Genomic DNA, 15,831 nt, shown 5'->3' with positions numbered 1-15,831 from the left:
CAGAAAAGGGAAAGCAGCCAAGAAAGGATATGTTATCAAGTCAGAACCACTGTGGAGAACGGGGGCTTACTTCTGTTGGGGAGCTTTGAGAACCCATGTGAACACGCACCTCCAAGTTATCCCCACAGACAGGTGAGGGACCTGGAGTATTTATATACCATCTCCTATCAGTCACTGGACGAGGGCTATTGGAATGGAAAGTTGCACGAACTCCCAGGCATGGAAGGCTTACCACACTCATACTTGGGGCCGAGTGGGCACCAGTGATATGAGAGTGCCCACGGGCAAAGCTTCGGTGCACACTGGCAGTCAAACCACCATGTGTTGATATGGGGAGGGTGACGGGATACGGATGTGGCACCCAGTGTCTGCCACATGCCCCCACCCAGATACATCCATCCAAACACTCCTCGGCCAGGCACCACAGCCACTCCCCTGCACTAATATCGCCAGAGATTAGACAAGGAGAGTTTGAGTCCAGATTGAGTTTAATGGGGACTTTCAAGGAGGGATTCACTGGCAATGCAGAGGTCTGGGACAGCTGAGGTCTGAATTAGAAAGCAGTAGGATCTAGGGGACTCTGATCCAGGAGAGCCCTTCCTACATCTCAGGGTTAAGGACCTGAAGTGTGTGGGTCCTGGGGAGGCTGGGGGATTATCTGAAGAGCTCTACTGGGAAGGTACTGGGAATTGTTTTGGGATGTAGGGGAATATGAAATTCCCCTACATATAGTACCATGTAGGGGAATTGCATCTCAGGTTCCAGGCACGAAGAGCTAAATTAAGGGAGGGGATCCCAAAAGATCCCAGAGGGGAAAGGGTTAGGAGTCCAGGGTGTTTCACAGAAACAATCAAGGGGCCTCGATTTCACAGAAATCATCAAGGGGGCTCCTTGTGGGGGGGGGGGGGGAGGGATATCATACCACCCCAAATATTGGGGACTGTTTACCCCCCAGCAACCATTTTGGGGTTTTAATGTAAGACCCCAATGGCAGGATATTCCATATACATTATCATGGATTTGCAACATTCGCATACGCTGGCTGTCCCACAGGACGGTGGGGACTGGAAAATCAGTCCAGGTTCTGGGTTTGAGTCCTAAGAGGACAGGCCTGGGGCTGCCACACGGCTCCTCTTCAATAGCTGCCGGAGCTGTGAACAAGACAAGGCAGAGGGAGAAGTATTAGAGGTTGCCATGCAAGGAGAGGTGGGGGAGGCACAGCCGGTGAAGCTGGGGGTTAAAGAAGAAAAGCTGAGTGGGGTCAGTTGGGTTTGAAGGTCAGAGGTTCAGAGTTAAGACTTGGGGGTAGGGGTAAAAGTCTGGGTTCACACATTGAGAAAAGGCGCAGGAGCCATAAGTGGGGATGAAGGGAAAGGAGTTGCTCGTTGGGAGTGCCCACCTTGGGGCTCACATTGAGGACTGGGAGTTAAAGGGTAGAGACATGGGGTCAGAGGTCACATTTGGGGATCAAAGGTCACAACTTGAGGTCAGGATTTAGGGTTGGAAGTAGAGGTTAAGCTTTGAGGTCATGGTTGAAGTAGAGGTCAGGAGTCAGGATTACAAGGTAAGGGATCAAATACTGGGGTAAGAGGTCACATTTTGAAGTCAGGGTTGGATAGGGGTCAGGGTCACCTTCTGAGATTATAAGTCACCCTCTAAAGTCAGGAATGCATAGGGTCAGGGATTCACCCTGTTAGGTCAGAGGCCACTCTGCAGTCAGGGTGGGTTCAGCACTCACCCCCTCAAGGCCCGGCCCGGGCCGTAGCAGGTGGACAGGCTGCTCGTTCTCCAGGTTGCGCAGTGTTGGATCTGCCCCAGCTGCCAGCAGGCGCCGCACAATGGCCTCCTGGGGTGGCCCAGGGGGCAGGGCAGCTGCCATGTGGAGAGCTGTGTTCCCATGGGCCTGGGGACAGTGAGGGGAGGTCTGGTAAGGATTCAGATGCAGCTGGCCTGAGCCCTCAACATCACACTTCATACTCTGCCACATCCATGGTGCACACTTCTCCCTTCACATCCACATCCCACAAACCCTTTCACATTCCAGAACCCCCTCCACAACGACATTCCACACACCTCTGTCTACGTCCATATCCTACACAGTCCCTGCCCAGGTCCCACGTGTTGTCCCCTCATAGCCACAGCCCACAGGACTCTCAACATCCCACCGCCCTCTCTACCATATCTCTCACATCTGCACAATCTAGCCTCAGCCCCCACCTTCATGTTGACAAAGGCCCGCAGGTCTCCCCGTGGTAGCTCCAGCAGTAGCTGAACCAGGGTAGGGTTGGCGGCCTGCACAGCCAAATGAAGAACTGTCTTGTTGCTCTTGATCTCCTGCAGGGAGAGGAACGGCAGAGGTCAGGCCAGTCCTCACACCCAAGCCCCCTCCCAGAGCCCAAAAGCCTTGAGAGACCCTGTCTCTCCTTTGCAAACACGCAGGGGTACCTTATACAGTTGTATGTGTTGTGCACTCTACAAGAATACAACATTTAAGGAGGTGCCGTTTACATCATACACATCCCAGAACTGTACATTTTATTAAGATAATTTTCCAGCCCAAGTGTCTTTGAGAAAAAGGCTCCTTTCCTAATCCTCCAAAGTTACTCTCTGGGCTAGCGGCCGCCCTGGCCACCCCACATTCTATTAAGTATTAAGCACAGTAAAATGCACCCACATCCCACATGGACTGTACTTATCTATAAGGATAGGAGTTGAGCAGCATTAATTAGTGAACTAACTAAGCCTATATCCACCTCCATATTGAGCTGTTCTCTTCATATTTTAGAGCAAATAAAGCCACTTTCTACAATGAAACTATTATGTGCCTTTAAAGAGTCTGTAATAATAATGAAAATTTAACAAGTTATGTGTTTATACAGGGCAAAACAACCTAGTTGGCTCACCAAATAAATTATGAAGAGAAAACAGAGATTGAGGGGGAAGCTCTAAATTAAGAGTGACTTAAAAAGACATATCATTGCAATATGTGGGCTTTATTTGAATCCTAGTGTTTTTGGGTTTTTTTAATGAAAAAAAAAAGTGTATGTCACTTTAGAGCCAAACAGAAATTTGAACACAGTCAGGATATTTGACATTATGAGATTATTAATTATTTTAAAGGTGGAATAATGGTACTGAGGTTAAAAGACTTCTTATCACTTAAAGATACACAAATATTTATGGATAAAATTATATGCTTAGATGTACTTAAAAATAATAAAGTGGAGGAATACGGGGCAGGACTGGCTATGAGTCGCTGCTTGTTGATGACTGGTACACAGAGTTCATTATACAATTTTCTGTACTGGATCTGTGTCAAAATTTTTTAACTAAAAAAACCCCCCAAAACCAAAAACAGTATGTGGATGTTTAATTCTCTCAGCCAGTCTGTAAAGGAGCTACCATCAGGGGAAAGAGAATAACATAATTGTTAAAAGCTCGATTCTGGGATCAAACCACTTGCGTTCTAATCCCTCTCTGACACTCTCAAGCTGTAAGATTTTTGACTCCTTGTGCCTCAGTTTCCTTATCAGTAATAAATAAGAATAACACACACGTCAAAGGGTGTTTGTGAGGATTCAGTAAGTTAATCTATGAAACTCAGTGCCTGCTGAATATGCAGTGCTTGATAAATATAAGCTAAAATCAGTAATATTATTTCCAGTTGACATGTGGGGCAGAGAACAGTGAATAATGTGCTCAAGGACACACAGCTGGGAAGAGGCAAAGTCAGTGTTTGTTTGGAGCCCCTGGACATCCCACATACCCTCCTAGGGACCAGCAGCCCACACCCCAGCTCACCTGACTGGTGTGATCAGCACCCATGTGCAGCAACATCTGGACGCAAGACAGCCTGTCTCGAGCCTGGGTACTCAGCACGCGGGGACACAGGTCAGATGGGTGCATAACAACATTGAGGGCCAGGATGGCTGTGTGGAGTGGGGTGAGGCCTATGGAATGGAGATAATGAGGGCTCTGCATCTGGAGCACCCACCCTGCCCAGCTCTACCTGCCACACAGGCCCTACCCACCACCCAACTTACCCTCGAAGTCTCTGGCTTCTAGGTCAACCCGAACCCCTGAGTTAATCACAGCCTGGGAGGAGAAAGCAGAATGCTGGATTAGGGTCTTTCCAGGCCTCCTAACCCTGAAAGCTAGGATCTGGGCAACGAGTGCACCCCAACTGCCATGGCCATACCGAGAGCACTCCTGGGAGCCCATAGGTAGCAGCCATGTGCAAGACGGAACGTCCCTGATGGTCAGAGGCATTGGGCTCCGCTCCCAGGTTCAGCAGATCCTCAACAATCAGGGGTTGGTTGGCAGCAGCAGCCACCAGGAGAGGGGTCTGCAGGTGACAGGAAAGGTCAGTCAGGCCCCCAGCCTCCTCCCCTCTGAAAACCAGGAATCCAGGCCCTCAGGCCCTCTGTCCTCATATTCAGGAGTCCAGGCCCCTGGCACTCACCTTGCCCTTATGCTCACGAATGTCCAGACGTCTATACACTTGGAGAATCTCAGCTGCAGCATATGCTGCCCAGCGTAGCCCCCGAGCAGCAAACAGGTGCAAAAGCCTGAGGACAGATGGGGGCAACAGTGAGCATAGCCCCCCAGCTGAGCGAGGATCCCAGACTCTATTCCCCTATACTCACGTGTCTCCCTCCTCATCCTGGGCCAGCAGCTGTTGTGGCCCCAAGGCCAGCATATGAGCACGGGCTGTGTCCAGGGATGGTCCAGTGACCACAGCGGGCAATTGTGGGGGTCCTGAGGGGAGTCCGGAACCTTTCCAAGATCCCGCCTGTGGCAGGGAAGGTTCTGCATGAAGCCGAGTATCCAGGGGATCCTGAAGATGCAGGTAGTGGGGAGAGCTCGTCAGCTGAGGATTCCTTCTTCCCGACCCACCACACCCATAGACACCTACAGAGTGCCAGGTAGAGTGGCTACGTGTCCCATCTGTGCCAAGTAAACTTGGACCTTTGGGCCTCAATGTTGCCCATCTGAGGAATGGGATCTTAATCCAGCCCCAGACAACTCAGAATGCTGCATGAAGGCAATTGGGAATTTTGGGGGCCCTTCAGTCTCCTGTCCCCACTCTGTATCTCACCTCCATCGCCAAAGGAAATGGACACGGCCGCCCTGGGTCTGAAGGTGGGTAGAAGTCAGGAGTCAGGAAACTCTCAGCAGCAGAAGTAGGGTAAGAGTAGGAGCTGTCTGTGTAGGTAGCATGTGTGTTGGGGTCCCAGTCCAGAAAGCTTGTGGGGGGGACCAGGCTACCAAGTCCAGAACCCACAGTCTCCTGGTGTGCTGAGAAGTGAGTATGGCCTGCGTGTGAGAGACGAAACAGGGACAGTCCTGGTTACCATAGCTAGGGAAGTCACAGCCAAGGCTGGAGAACCTGTGTGAGGGCCTGGAGTCTCTCAAGGTACTGAAAGCTAGCACTTCTGGGACAGCGAGGAGCTGGGACCTAGAATCCTGGGACATCATGGGTTTGGGAGGTTGGAATTCTGGGACCTGGACTCCTGGGACAACTGCTACGGGTTAAAGGCCTTGACTTCCAGAGCACCAAAAGGTTGGGAGGCTGGGCCCCTGGGACACAAAAGGACTGTGCACGGACTACTGGGCTGCAGAGAAAATCTGGAAAATCAAACTTCCACTGGGTCCCAGCAAGATCAGGGCTTGACTCCTAAGTTCCCCAAAGTTCTAAGAGTTGGGATGTTTGAGTCCCTAAGGGAAGCTGTGGCTGGAAGCTAAAGGAACCAGGTGAGTTTCCAGACTTACCAAGCTCACCCTCATTCACAGAGGGGGCCAAGGGCTGGGCCAGGGGAGGTGGGAACTGTCCCTGTAGAGACATAAGCAAAAAGAAACAAGGGTGAATTTATCTGGCAGATTCCTCAGCATTGATTCCCCACCTATAGGGCATCTAAGGACCATGTCTCTCATCAGCCCTGAGGACCCAGCAAGCCAGCAAGTCCCTGACCAACAGGACATGGCCTCTAGCGAGCTGTAGTTGACAGGGCTTCATGGGCCTCACCGGTGCCCCACCAGCGTCAGGCTGTTGCTGGCGCCGCCTCTGTTCTTCCAGTAGCTTCTTCACCGTCTGGGATGGGCAGTGGCTGCGCTCATTCCGGCTTACTGCGGGGGTAGGGGGAGAGAAGTAATCAGACCCAAGTGCGCGGGAGAGGATTTGAGCGTCCTCCTTGCCCTCCCGCGCGGAAAAACTGGCACACTGATGCCGACTGAGAACTCCAAAGCCAATCTAAGATTTCGGGTGCGGCGCCCGCCTCCGCCGTTTCCTTCCTTTTGCTCCGCAATTTCCCCGCTGACCCAACTTTCCACCAGCGTCGTGGAAACTGAGGACGGGGGAGGAGGGCGCCCCTCTGCGCTCCCGCTACTTCCGTGAAAAATGCCACCAGCACCCCACCCCACCACCACCGTACCCCCCAGATCTCCCACTCCTGAGGCCTCGGGGGTCACTGGACATCACATCCTGGACTTCCTAACATCTCTGCCCAAGAAACTGCTCAGATATTGTTTCTTCGGGAAACCAGGCGTCCCCAGCCCCTCTCCCGGGAAAACCACGATTTAGTAGCCCCCTAGCTCATCAGAGATCAAGACGCCCGGACCCCACCCCCACCTTCAGACCTAGGAGTCCAGGCCCCATCCCGCAGTAGTCCAAGCGTCTAGCACCCAGGAGTCCGGACCTTCAGCCTCCTCCTTCCCTTGGACCTGTCCTAGTTCCCATACGCCTGGTTCGCACGGCCCAGGAACTTTGGACCCTCAACCCTCACTCTTCCGAGTTCTGGCGGAGGAAGGGTTAAGCGGTGGAAGGCAGACTCGAAAACAGCCCAGACGCGACGCGCTGACGTCACGGCGCTCACGCAAGGGAATCTTCCATCTACCCCCTTCCTCTCTCTCAGTCCCGCGCCCCAGGTGTCCGGCTCGGAGGTGGGGCGCGCGGCCAAGCGTGGCGCTTGTGGAATCCCCGCACGTGGGGAATTCCTCCTCAGCCCGCGGACCCGGGATGGGAGGCGACTCGGGAAGTCCCGGGGCTGGGACAGAGTCACAGCCAGCGTGGACCCTGCGGCCAGGCGCCAGACCTCCACTGAGACCCGTGGCTGATTCTAAATAACCACGCCCCCAAGGGTTTAATCCGGCGGGGTTTACTAGGGGAAGGAGTCCAGGCCGCCAGCCCCCTCCTCCCACAGAACCCAGGGGTCCGGGCTCCCGGCCCCTGGGATCAAGGTCTCGGATCCCCAGTCCCCTTTCGCCCCCAGGACTTAGGAGTTCAGAATCCCAGCCGGTCCTCCATCATGACTCCGGAGTCCGGGCCCTGTCTCCCCTCCAAACACCGGGTACCCTCAATCTCAGGACCGAGGACATGATGCTCCAGCTCCGTCCCTCAGGGTCTCAAGAGTCCGACTCCCAGCCCCTCACTCTTCCGGGGCCGAGTGTACCTCACCTCCCATCCCTCAAGTACCTCGGGGATTCCGTGGCGCGGATTGCGGGCCCCCAGGGCCCCGACCTCGGCGCTGCGCCAGCCTCGCTGTTACCCCGCGGAGCCGCCGCCGGGTCCCAGATCTTGGGTCTGGTCCCCCGCGAGTTTTTAAACGAGAGTTGTGGCACCGCCCAGTCCTGGGCAAGGCCCCGCCCACAGCCTGGGAGTCCCCGCGTCGCGCTTGAGCAAACCCAGACTGAATGGGCGAGGCTGACTTTGAGCACCCGACTCCTGAGTACAGGGAAAGAAGGAACTGGGGGCCTCCCTACCTTTGGTCTGAGGAAAACGGGCCTGAGATACTGGACTCCTGAAGAAGGAGGGCACTGGGGGCCTGGATTTCTGGTTCTCTGTCCCGGGGTCCTGGAGACCTCCACTCCTGGGCCCTGGGCTGGGGGTAATATTACTGGGTCCTAGGGGAGGAGGGGACTGGAGGTCCGGACTTCCAGTTCTCCAGGGAGGACAGGTCCGTCGGTAACAGTGATATAGGTGGACTCAAAATTTCCCCTTTTTCCCACATTGTCCTCTCACTTTTCATAGGTCAGTTCTTATTTACGTATTCATCATTTAAAATAATGTGTTACTGGTGGGGAAGCCCTTTGCTGCTGGGTGCTGTGATATAGCTGTAAACTAAGCAGGCAGGAATTCCCAGCCCTCAAGCTGACTGACATTCCAGTGGGAGGTGGTTCTCAGTTCCCACCTTGGTGACCATCCACAACACTGACCACGTGAATCATATTTCTCCCGTGCTTTCAAGACTCCATGCTCTCCTGGTTCTCCTCCCTCACTTGCTGCTCCTTCTCAGTTTCCCTGGCTGTTTCCTCCTCTACACCCATGGGGGATGGGTTCTCTGTCTCACTTTCTTGGTGATCTCATCCAGTCTTGTGGCTTTAAATACCATCCATAGGCCATCAACCCCCAAATTTACATCTCCAGACCTGACTTAACCCCTGAACTCACAGAGGCCGCTGTAGTCATTCAACTTCTCTATAGGGAAATCTATCGCGAATTTCCAAATTAGTGGGCCAAAACCTCAGCAAGTACCCCTCCCCCCAAAAAAAAAACTGCTTCCCCTTCTTCTCCATCCTATCAAAGGATGCTTCATCTTTTCAGTGCTCAAGCCAGAGGCTTTGGTCATCCTGGATCCCTCGCTCTCATACACACATTTACGTACTCCGTCAACAAGTTTTATTGGCTCTACCTCCAAAATCTTTCCAGAATCTCCCCAGTGTCCATACTGTTGTCCACTTGTCACCTCCCACCTGGACAGTTGTAGCAGCCTCCCTGGTCTCTTTAATCCTCGCCCCAGTTTGTCCCCAAAGGCAGTCACAGGGACCCATCACATCTCCTCCCACACACATACAGGAAACAGATGGTCTTGCCACCAGCAGCGTGACATCCGCTATTGCTGCCTCTCTACTCTCCCACTGTTCCTCAGAACATCTCTGGACCAAAGCCTTTGCCAGCCCCCTTCCAGCCCCCAGCCCACCATGGTCCCTCAAGGCAACATCCTGTTCCTGCTTTTGCTGCCAGGTGAAGCCAGCAATTATGTGTGTGTGTAGGGCGGGGTGTCAGGTAGAGTATTGTGAAAGGGGTGGCTTGGATGGCATCTGAAGGGAGGGGTGCTGAGTGCGGGTCTTTTCCCAGTGCCCCTTCCTTTCCCAGAGATACATTTGGCTTCAGGGCTTGGTTCTTTGGGGGGGGGGGGGACAGTGGTTTGGGCTCATCTGTAAAACTGCCTGTGTGTTGGGGGGCGGGGAGGGAGCTGAGTTCTGGAGTGTCTATCCGTTAATCTCTCCCTTTCTCACTGCTAGGTCTTTGCCTCTTCTGATTTCCAATCTCTCTCTGCATCTCTGGGAGCTCCCCTCCCATTTGGCGCCTCTTTCTCATTTGACCTTTCTGGAGTGGAGGTTACTTCTCAGGACATCACCTTTCCCTGCACCTTATTTTGGGAACCACCTCTCCCTGCTGACTACCTTTCCTCTCTTTCCACAGTGGCTACAGCTCAGGTAACTCCAGGTGAGAAATCAACACTCTTTCCCTTTGCCATGCTACTTCAGGTACCACTTCCATCCCTAAAGTGTAGCCTGAGGGTCCTGGAACACCCCAGCGGCTCTCCAGGTCACCATTTTACCTCTCACCCCCAAATCAGAGCGCTGAGATGATCTGCAGACCTCTCAGATCCCCATTTCACCAAATTGAAGCCCCAGGGATCAGCCAGCCCCCCAGACTCTCTTCAGTAATACCCACAAAGCGCAGCATATGTCTCACTATGCTGGGACAACCCCAGACTCTCTCTGGATTTCTATTTCCTTTTTTATCCCCAAGCACAACCCCAGGGAATTTGGGACACCCCAGGGACTTCCTCTGCCCATATGCCCAAAGCACAGCCCTGAAGGCTTGGAACCCTACTCAGCCATCTTCTTGTTTTTGGCCCCTACTCTCTCAGGTTCCTGTTCCGGATGTGGGCCCCTCTCCCTGCCACTTCTGGCGGGCCTTGTGGCCATCGATGCGGTTGTGTCCCTGCTAGTCACGGTGATGGTGTTTGTATGTGCACGCCTACGCAGCAGGTCCACCCAAGGTGCGGGCTGGGACAGAGCAAGGCCTGGAGGGGTGGGGGTGTCCCTAGGGAGGAGGTCCCCATGGAGGGGGCCCCTGGGGAAGCCCTGGAGGCACTGCTGGGGAAACCCTGGGGGCGCTGCTGAGGGGAACTCCTGAGGAAACCCCTAAGGCACGGGGTCCCCACGGAGGTAGAGATGTGTGTGTGGGGGGGGGGTCAGGCCTCATGCTTTCTTTCCCACACCCCCAGGAGATAACAAAGTCTACATCAACATGCCTGGCAGAGGCTGAACCCCTGTAACTGCGACCTTTGACTTCTGACCTTCTCATCCTGTATTATGTGTGGTGCCACGGGAAACCCACTCCCCTCTTTGGGTTGAAATAAAGTGATTGAAATACCTGACTTCTAATTCTTCCTCAAAGGACCCTAGGGTCCCCAAAGCTTCCCTCCCATTTAGCTGTTTCTGGGTCCATGACCCACCCTCCCAGAACCCCACATATCCACATCCCATCAGCCCAGGGATCTGGAATAACTCAACAGTGTTTTGAGCTCCATGTTTATTTGGGGCCGGGGTGGGGAAAAGTCTGCTCTCTCAGGGAGGGCACTCTGTGGATTGTATCTCGGTGGGAGTAGGAATAGGGTGCTGGGTAGGCATCAGGAATGACTGAATCCAGGCGTCCGGTTGTTGACGGCAGTGGTTTGGGCTCATTTGTAATACTGCCTCTGTGTGTTGAGGTCACTGTAGACATCTGACCTCTGACCTTGGAGTTCCTAAAAGGATGGCACAGGGTGAGGACCATCAGCGGAAGGGGCCACCAAACAAACTTAAAACAAAACCCGGCCTCCTCCCAGTGGCCTGCAAGGCCCCTGGTAGCGTCTTCAACCTTGCAGTCATGTTAGAGATCTCGATTTCATTCAAGTGCATTCGAAGTTCCCCTTTCTCCTCTGCCTCATCGTTATGCCCCAGCTTGAGGGCCTTGGCACATAACGTTCTCTCTGCCTGGTTCCTTCTCCCCCTTCAAGTGTCAGCTCATGTCATTTCCTCAGAGAGGCATTTCTTCATTTCCCAGTCTGTAGTTTCTTCCCCCCACACCTCAGTCACTGTCACCCCAGCCTGCTTTATTCCTTCCTGACGCCTTCCAAAATGATTTGATTGTTAATTGGCTTTAAGTCTGTCCCCCCACGAGGACATAAGCTCTGCTGCTGTGTTTCCAGCATCTAGCACATATAGGTGCTCAACAAATTCCCCCAAAGGAATGAATAAAATGGAGCAATGCTTTGCCCTAAAAATTCACTGCCCTCAGTGACTGGAAAGCCTCTTCAGTCTTCTGGACCTCACAAAGCCGGACTCGAGATTCTTACACTTCATAAAGAGACTTTTTATCCACAAGTGAGGCAAAGCAAAGCTGGTTGCCAACAAGTAAAACAGACGTCCCAGAGCAGGGCTCACAGTTGTGTGTGGGGGGGGGGGGGGGAGGGTTTATGGCCCCAAGACGCAGGTGTCAGACAGAACCCCTGAAACCATATGCACATGGCCAGTCTGGGCATGCATCTTTCTGGGGAGGGTTCTGTTTGGCTTCCATTAGATTCTCAGAGGAGCTCATGAACCCCTAAAGGGTTAAGAACAATGTTGATAGAGAGACAGGAGATGGAAAGATGCCTGTATCTGCATCATGGTTCTTAAGAAAAGTTTCAAGGATATTTGCACCACCCTTAGATTATATGCACAATTTTGTATTTTTGTGTGGATTTTTCTGAGGAGTCTCTAGCTTTCATCGGCTTCTCAAAGGGACTCAGTATCTCTGCCCCGCCAAATGGTAGCTAGAACTCCTCTCTTTGGAGTTACCAAACTAGGGCTGAATTATATCCGCTGCTCTTATGAGAGCTTCTCCTGGAAATTAGCCTGTCTCAGGAGGGGCTTTTCCAAAGGAATTCAGAGACTGCTTTCTGGCTAAGGCCTGCACTTGCCTTTGCAAAGGCAAACCATCCCTGCATTTCTTCTCCACACGTTTTAAGATGAGCATAAGGTGATAATTCATCACTGAAAGTAGTTTTGGACAGATGCCCCATTAGTCTTCAAGGGTTTGAGGAGCTGCTGAGAAAGTGGCTTTAGGGTCTACATTCTAGAGGGACTGGGGGCAGGGATGGGGTGCGGTGGGTGCAGTGTTTAGGACAAATACCCACAGGGCAGGACTGAGATGTGAGGAAGAGAAGCTGGTTTCCTCACCTGATAAGGCGACTCTGTCTCCGCAATGCGCTGTTTCTTGGTCACTGCTAGAGGTGGGGAGTGTGGCAGAGTGGATGAGAAGACAGACAGGTGGTGAACTGGGACCATTTGCTTGGTGCAAAATCAACCCCTCCATCACCATCCCTTTGGATGGTTGTGACTTGGGATCTTACCCCTCCCCTCCAGATAAGTCCTCAGAGTGTCCCAGGCCATCCCCTACCAGCCCCACTCACCCTCTGCGGTCCCTCGCCCCCGAGGGACCAGCCGGCCCAAGGAGTACACGGCCAGGGCGATGAGGAGGGTCAGCACCAGGTCCCCCAGTACAATCCCCGCCAGCACACCAGGGCTCACCACAGAGCAGTTGCATTCTGGGAATGTATGTGGCACTGGGGTCAGGGGAGGTCAATGGGAGTTGGGAATTGGGAGGAGGTGTCAGTAGGGTTTGGAGAGATTTGGGAAGAGACAGAGATGAGGAATAGGGAGGGGAATTTCAGGATCTAGGCATACCGCTCTGTGCCTGGGCAGGGCTGAAACCTGAGGAGAGAAAAAGAAGGTAAACTGGGGCACGAGGCTATGACTGGAGGGTGGGTGTAGAAGCTGGGGAGGGTGGGTCCTGATAGCAAGGGGGTGAGGGTGGAGTCTGGTAGAATCTGTGGCCAGCTTTGTAAAGGCCACTGGACTGTATTATTTCTACACTGACTTGTCCTATTACAACACCGTTAGAGTTCCCTCTCCCTGCTTCTACCAGACGCCAAATGTTGGGGTCTCAGGTTCTGGGAGAGACACACAGGGTTTGGGGGGCTAGGGATTTGCTCCCTTCCCAACCCTCCCCTCCCCTTAGGTTCTCTCTTTCCACCCGGTTTCTTGCCCTGCCCCCAAGCTGAGCCCAGGGACTCAGGAAGCAGTTGCAGAAGCCCCCAACTCACCACCCACAGTCAGAAGGAGAGGCAGGAGCAGGAGCCTGTCGGAGGGTCCAAGGTCCCCCATGACGCAGCGACGCTGCTGGACACTACAGTCCAAGGGCCTGTGGGATGTGGTGTAGTGTCCAACCAAGAGAAGGAGGAAGTCTGAGATGGGTGGTGGCAGGAGGAAGGAGGGGACGATAAGGGGAAGAGGGACAGAAACAGATAATAGCAGAAAAAATCAGGCCTAGACACCCCACAGACCATGCTACGGCCTCCAGTGGCTGAACATGAAGTGTAAAGGGTACGTGTGTCAACTCATCCTCCATCCCTGATCAGGGGTCAGACATCATTGTACCAGGAGGACCAGTGGCTGGCTATGATAGAAACCAGCTCTGCCTCTCCTAGCTGGCAACCTTGAGCAAGTACATCAACCTCTCTGGGCCTCAGTTTCCTCATCTGTAAAATAGGGAGTAAAACAGTACCTACTTCGTAAGGTGTTGTGGGGATCAAATGAATTAATGTTTCTAAAACAGAGACTGACACTTTTCAGCTTTTTATAAGCACCAGCTATAATTATTAATCAGAACTTTGTGATGTTCATAGGCTATTAAATGAAAGCCGTCAGGATATGGGCACTAATGATGTGCAGGCATTCTGTCCCAGGTGTTAACTCATTTAACCCCCACAACACCCTTCTGAGGTGGATGCTCTTATCATCACCTTTTTACAGAAAAGTAAAGACACTTGCCCGAGGTCACACAGTAAATAAGGATGGAAATGAGATGCAGGGCCCAAAGACAGATATTGACCCTTAGAGAGAAAACAAAACAGAGCCAAGATAGAAGAGAGTGGAGAGAAAACGAAGGTAAGGCAGAGAAAGAGGGAGAGGAACAGACAGTGACACAGATATACACATCACAGACACAAGATTGGGGGTGGGGGTGAGGTAGGTGGGAGACAATGTGGTGACCACTGGGCCAAGCTGGGTTGCCCCAACTAATGAGAAAGGGGCTGGAAGTGAGGACGGAGGGAAGTCATCCAGGAGACAAGGACTTCCAGCCCTGGCTGGAGCCTCAGCTGGGGCTGCAGAAGAAGGAACCTGAGGTTAGAGCACTGGGGGGATGGGCCAGCAGCAGGAAGCCCCCCTCCCCCGTCCAGGCGTCACACCCCGCAGCTCCCTGGGTCTGGGCTCAGGAGAGAAAAGGGGAAACTGGATGCCGGTCATAGGACAGACACTAAGTGGCCCTGTTGGGGGTGGGGGTGGGGGGTTGAGGGAGGGAAGGGATTTGGAGTCTGGAGGAGGGTCAGGGCCCAGTCTCCAAGGCAGCACTGGCTTCTAACTAGGAGAAAATTCTGAGGTGTACTAAATTGAATTACAGCAGGCAGGAGGGTGGAAGGAAGAGACAAGACAGGTTAATCAGTTCACAGTTAAAGGGCAAAAGCAACAAAAGACTGCTTACATTCCTGAATGTGTGTTGAAACTTGTGATTAACTTCCAGCAGGCGATTTCTGCAATTATCTAGAGAACGGTGGAGTAGCCCTCTACCAGGCACCACCAACCCCAAGCACCTCAGCTTTTGCTTATGCGTGAACTTTCAGGACTGTTGCCCACAACCAACCCAAAACAGTAAATACTTCTTCCTTATGGACAATACATCTATCCCAGAACTAGCCCTGCCTCACCTCTTTATCTATAGCCAATGTAAATTCTTTCAAAACAACTTGCATCTTCCCTCTCCAGACTCATTGTACAAAAGGGCCGTCAACTCCAGGATGGTGGACGTGTTATCTGCTCCATCTAGCCCTGCTGTTGGTGGTTTAGACTGAATACTCCAGGACCTGGTACTTTTCTGGTTAGCACTTAGCTCAATAAATGCTTTCTTTCAGAAAAGCTTTTGGCTGTGAAAGGTTTTTTTGTTTAATGGCTGCCACTGCCCATACCTGGCTGAGTCCTGCTGCTAAACCACCAAGACACCCGCCAGCATGATGACTCTCAGGTCTGGAGTGAGCGAGAAGAGAATAGGCCCTGCAGGCCCGACGGGCACCTCAGGCCTTTCAAGGTGGTGTCCACTGAAAAATAATATCGACGAGGTGTTTGGTCACCAAAAAGGATTTATTTGGGAAAAAGAACGGGTTGCAAGCCAGCACAAGCAGATATGGGAAACCACATGCATACTCTGGCCTGCGTGCCAAGATGGAGGGGTATTTATTTAAGGGGAAAGGAAGCCAATGGAAGGGGAAGTTAGAACCATAGAGCTTTCTTATAAACATAGAGTTCTTCCTGTAGGGTTCTTGTGATTAGCAGAGCATAGAGCGGGAGAACTTCCATAAGCCCTAGCTCCTCCCATAGACCCTCCTATGTTTACTTAAAGTTGCAGTTCATCTTTATCAGTGGCTGGAGCAGAGTGAGCCAGTGAGCCAGATGATCAAAGACCAGGGCAGGCTCTGAGCCCGGAGGGCCCTGATCTGACTCTGGTGCTCTTTGGCTCGCTGGCTTGGCGTAGGAGCAGACTGCAGGGGGCAGGGACAGGAGCCGGGGGCCAGGTTGCTGCAATGGCTGGTTTATTGTGAGGATTTTATGAGGTCTATTAGAATAATACCTGCCTGGCACACTGTACATGCTCAATGAACGTTAATTATTATTATTATTATT

At 52.6% G+C, this 15,831-nt stretch overlaps 3 protein-coding genes across 6 annotated transcripts; 1 reads left to right on the top strand and 2 right to left on the bottom strand.

Moving 5' to 3' along the window:
* Positions 1-470: 470 nt before the first annotated feature.
* NFKBID (NFKB inhibitor delta) lies at positions 471-7,424 on the bottom strand. 3 transcript variants are annotated; one of them, XM_019749998.3, is made up of 12 exons: positions 6,637-7,424; positions 6,026-6,126; positions 5,773-5,833; positions 5,099-5,316; positions 4,647-4,837; positions 4,463-4,568; positions 4,199-4,345; positions 4,044-4,095; positions 3,802-3,950; positions 2,218-2,334; positions 1,739-1,903; positions 471-1,151 (listed from the first exon to the last, which is right to left on the bottom strand). In XM_019749998.3, the coding sequence occupies exons 1-12, from the start codon at positions 6,653-6,655 to the stop codon at positions 1,098-1,100; spliced, it is 1,380 nt and encodes a 459-aa protein (XP_019605557.3). In that variant the 5' UTR covers positions 6,656-7,424; the 3' UTR covers positions 471-1,097. The 3 variants fall into 3 exon arrangements, with proteins under 3 accessions (XP_019605557.3, XP_074171908.2, XP_074171909.2); XM_074315807.2 differs by having other exon boundaries at positions 6,629-7,420; XM_074315808.2 differs by having other exon boundaries at positions 6,696-7,420.
* A 1,431-nt stretch (positions 7,425-8,855) lies between these two features.
* HCST (hematopoietic cell signal transducer) lies at positions 8,856-10,448 on the top strand. Its single transcript, XM_019750001.3, has 4 exons — positions 8,856-9,019; positions 9,482-9,505; positions 9,936-10,067; positions 10,296-10,448. The coding sequence occupies exons 1-4, from the start codon at positions 8,977-8,979 to the stop codon at positions 10,334-10,336; spliced, it is 240 nt and encodes a 79-aa protein (XP_019605560.1). The 5' UTR covers positions 8,856-8,976; the 3' UTR covers positions 10,337-10,448.
* Positions 10,449-10,586: 138 nt separating this feature from the next.
* On the bottom strand, positions 10,587-13,355 carry TYROBP (transmembrane immune signaling adaptor TYROBP). 2 transcript variants are annotated; one of them, XM_019750000.3, is made up of 5 exons: positions 13,200-13,355; positions 12,781-12,807; positions 12,507-12,641; positions 12,274-12,317; positions 10,587-10,817 (listed from the first exon to the last, which is right to left on the bottom strand). In XM_019750000.3, exons 1-5 carry the CDS (start codon positions 13,258-13,260, stop codon positions 10,752-10,754), a joined length of 333 nt encoding a protein of 110 aa, XP_019605559.1. In that variant the 5' UTR covers positions 13,261-13,355; the 3' UTR covers positions 10,587-10,751. The 2 variants fall into 2 exon arrangements, with proteins under 2 accessions (XP_019605559.1, XP_019605558.1); XM_019749999.3 differs by having other exon boundaries at positions 12,274-12,320; positions 13,200-13,353.
* Between the last annotated feature and the right edge of the window lie 2,476 nt (positions 13,356-15,831).

Source organism: Rhinolophus sinicus, chromosome 8 (genome assembly GCF_057876585.1).
Source record: "Rhinolophus sinicus isolate RSI-liver-muscle chromosome 8, RSI-T2T, whole genome shotgun sequence".
Classification (NCBI taxonomy): Eukaryota; Metazoa; Chordata; class Mammalia; order Chiroptera; family Rhinolophidae; genus Rhinolophus; species Rhinolophus sinicus.
The sequence above is the reverse complement of the archived record's forward strand: the minus strand, read 5'-3'. Positions and strand labels throughout refer to the sequence as shown.

Coding starts and splice junctions, on each gene's coding strand:
- NFKBID (XM_019749998.3), bottom strand. Junction 5,834..6,025: donor CTGACGCTGGTGGGGCACCG/GTGAGGCCCATG, acceptor ATGTCTCTACAG/GGACAGTTCCCACCTCCCCT. Junction 1,152..1,738: donor CCGGGCCGGGCCTTGAGGGG/GTGAGTGCTGAA, acceptor TCTTGTTCACAG/CTCCGGCAGCTATTGAAGAG.
- HCST (XM_019750001.3), top strand. CDS start 8,977: ATGGTCCCTCAAGGCAACATCCTGTTCCTGCTTTTGCTGCCAG. Junction 9,020..9,481: donor GTTCCTGCTTTTGCTGCCAG/GTGAAGCCAGCA, acceptor CTCTTTCCACAG/TGGCTACAGCTCAGGTAACT. Junction 9,506..9,935: donor TACAGCTCAGGTAACTCCAG/GTGAGAAATCAA, acceptor CTACTCTCTCAG/GTTCCTGTTCCGGATGTGGG.
- TYROBP (XM_019749999.3), bottom strand. CDS start 13,260: ATGGGGGACCTTGGACCCTCCGACAGGCTCCTGCTCCTGCCTCTCCTT. Junction 12,321..12,506: donor GGGGCGAGGGACCGCAGAGG/GTGAGTGGGGCT, acceptor CCCCACCTCTAG/CAGTGACCAAGAAACAGCGC. Junction 10,818..12,273: donor AGACAGAGTCGCCTTATCAG/GTGAGGAAACCA, acceptor CCATCCTTTTAG/GAACTCCAAGGTCAGAGGTC.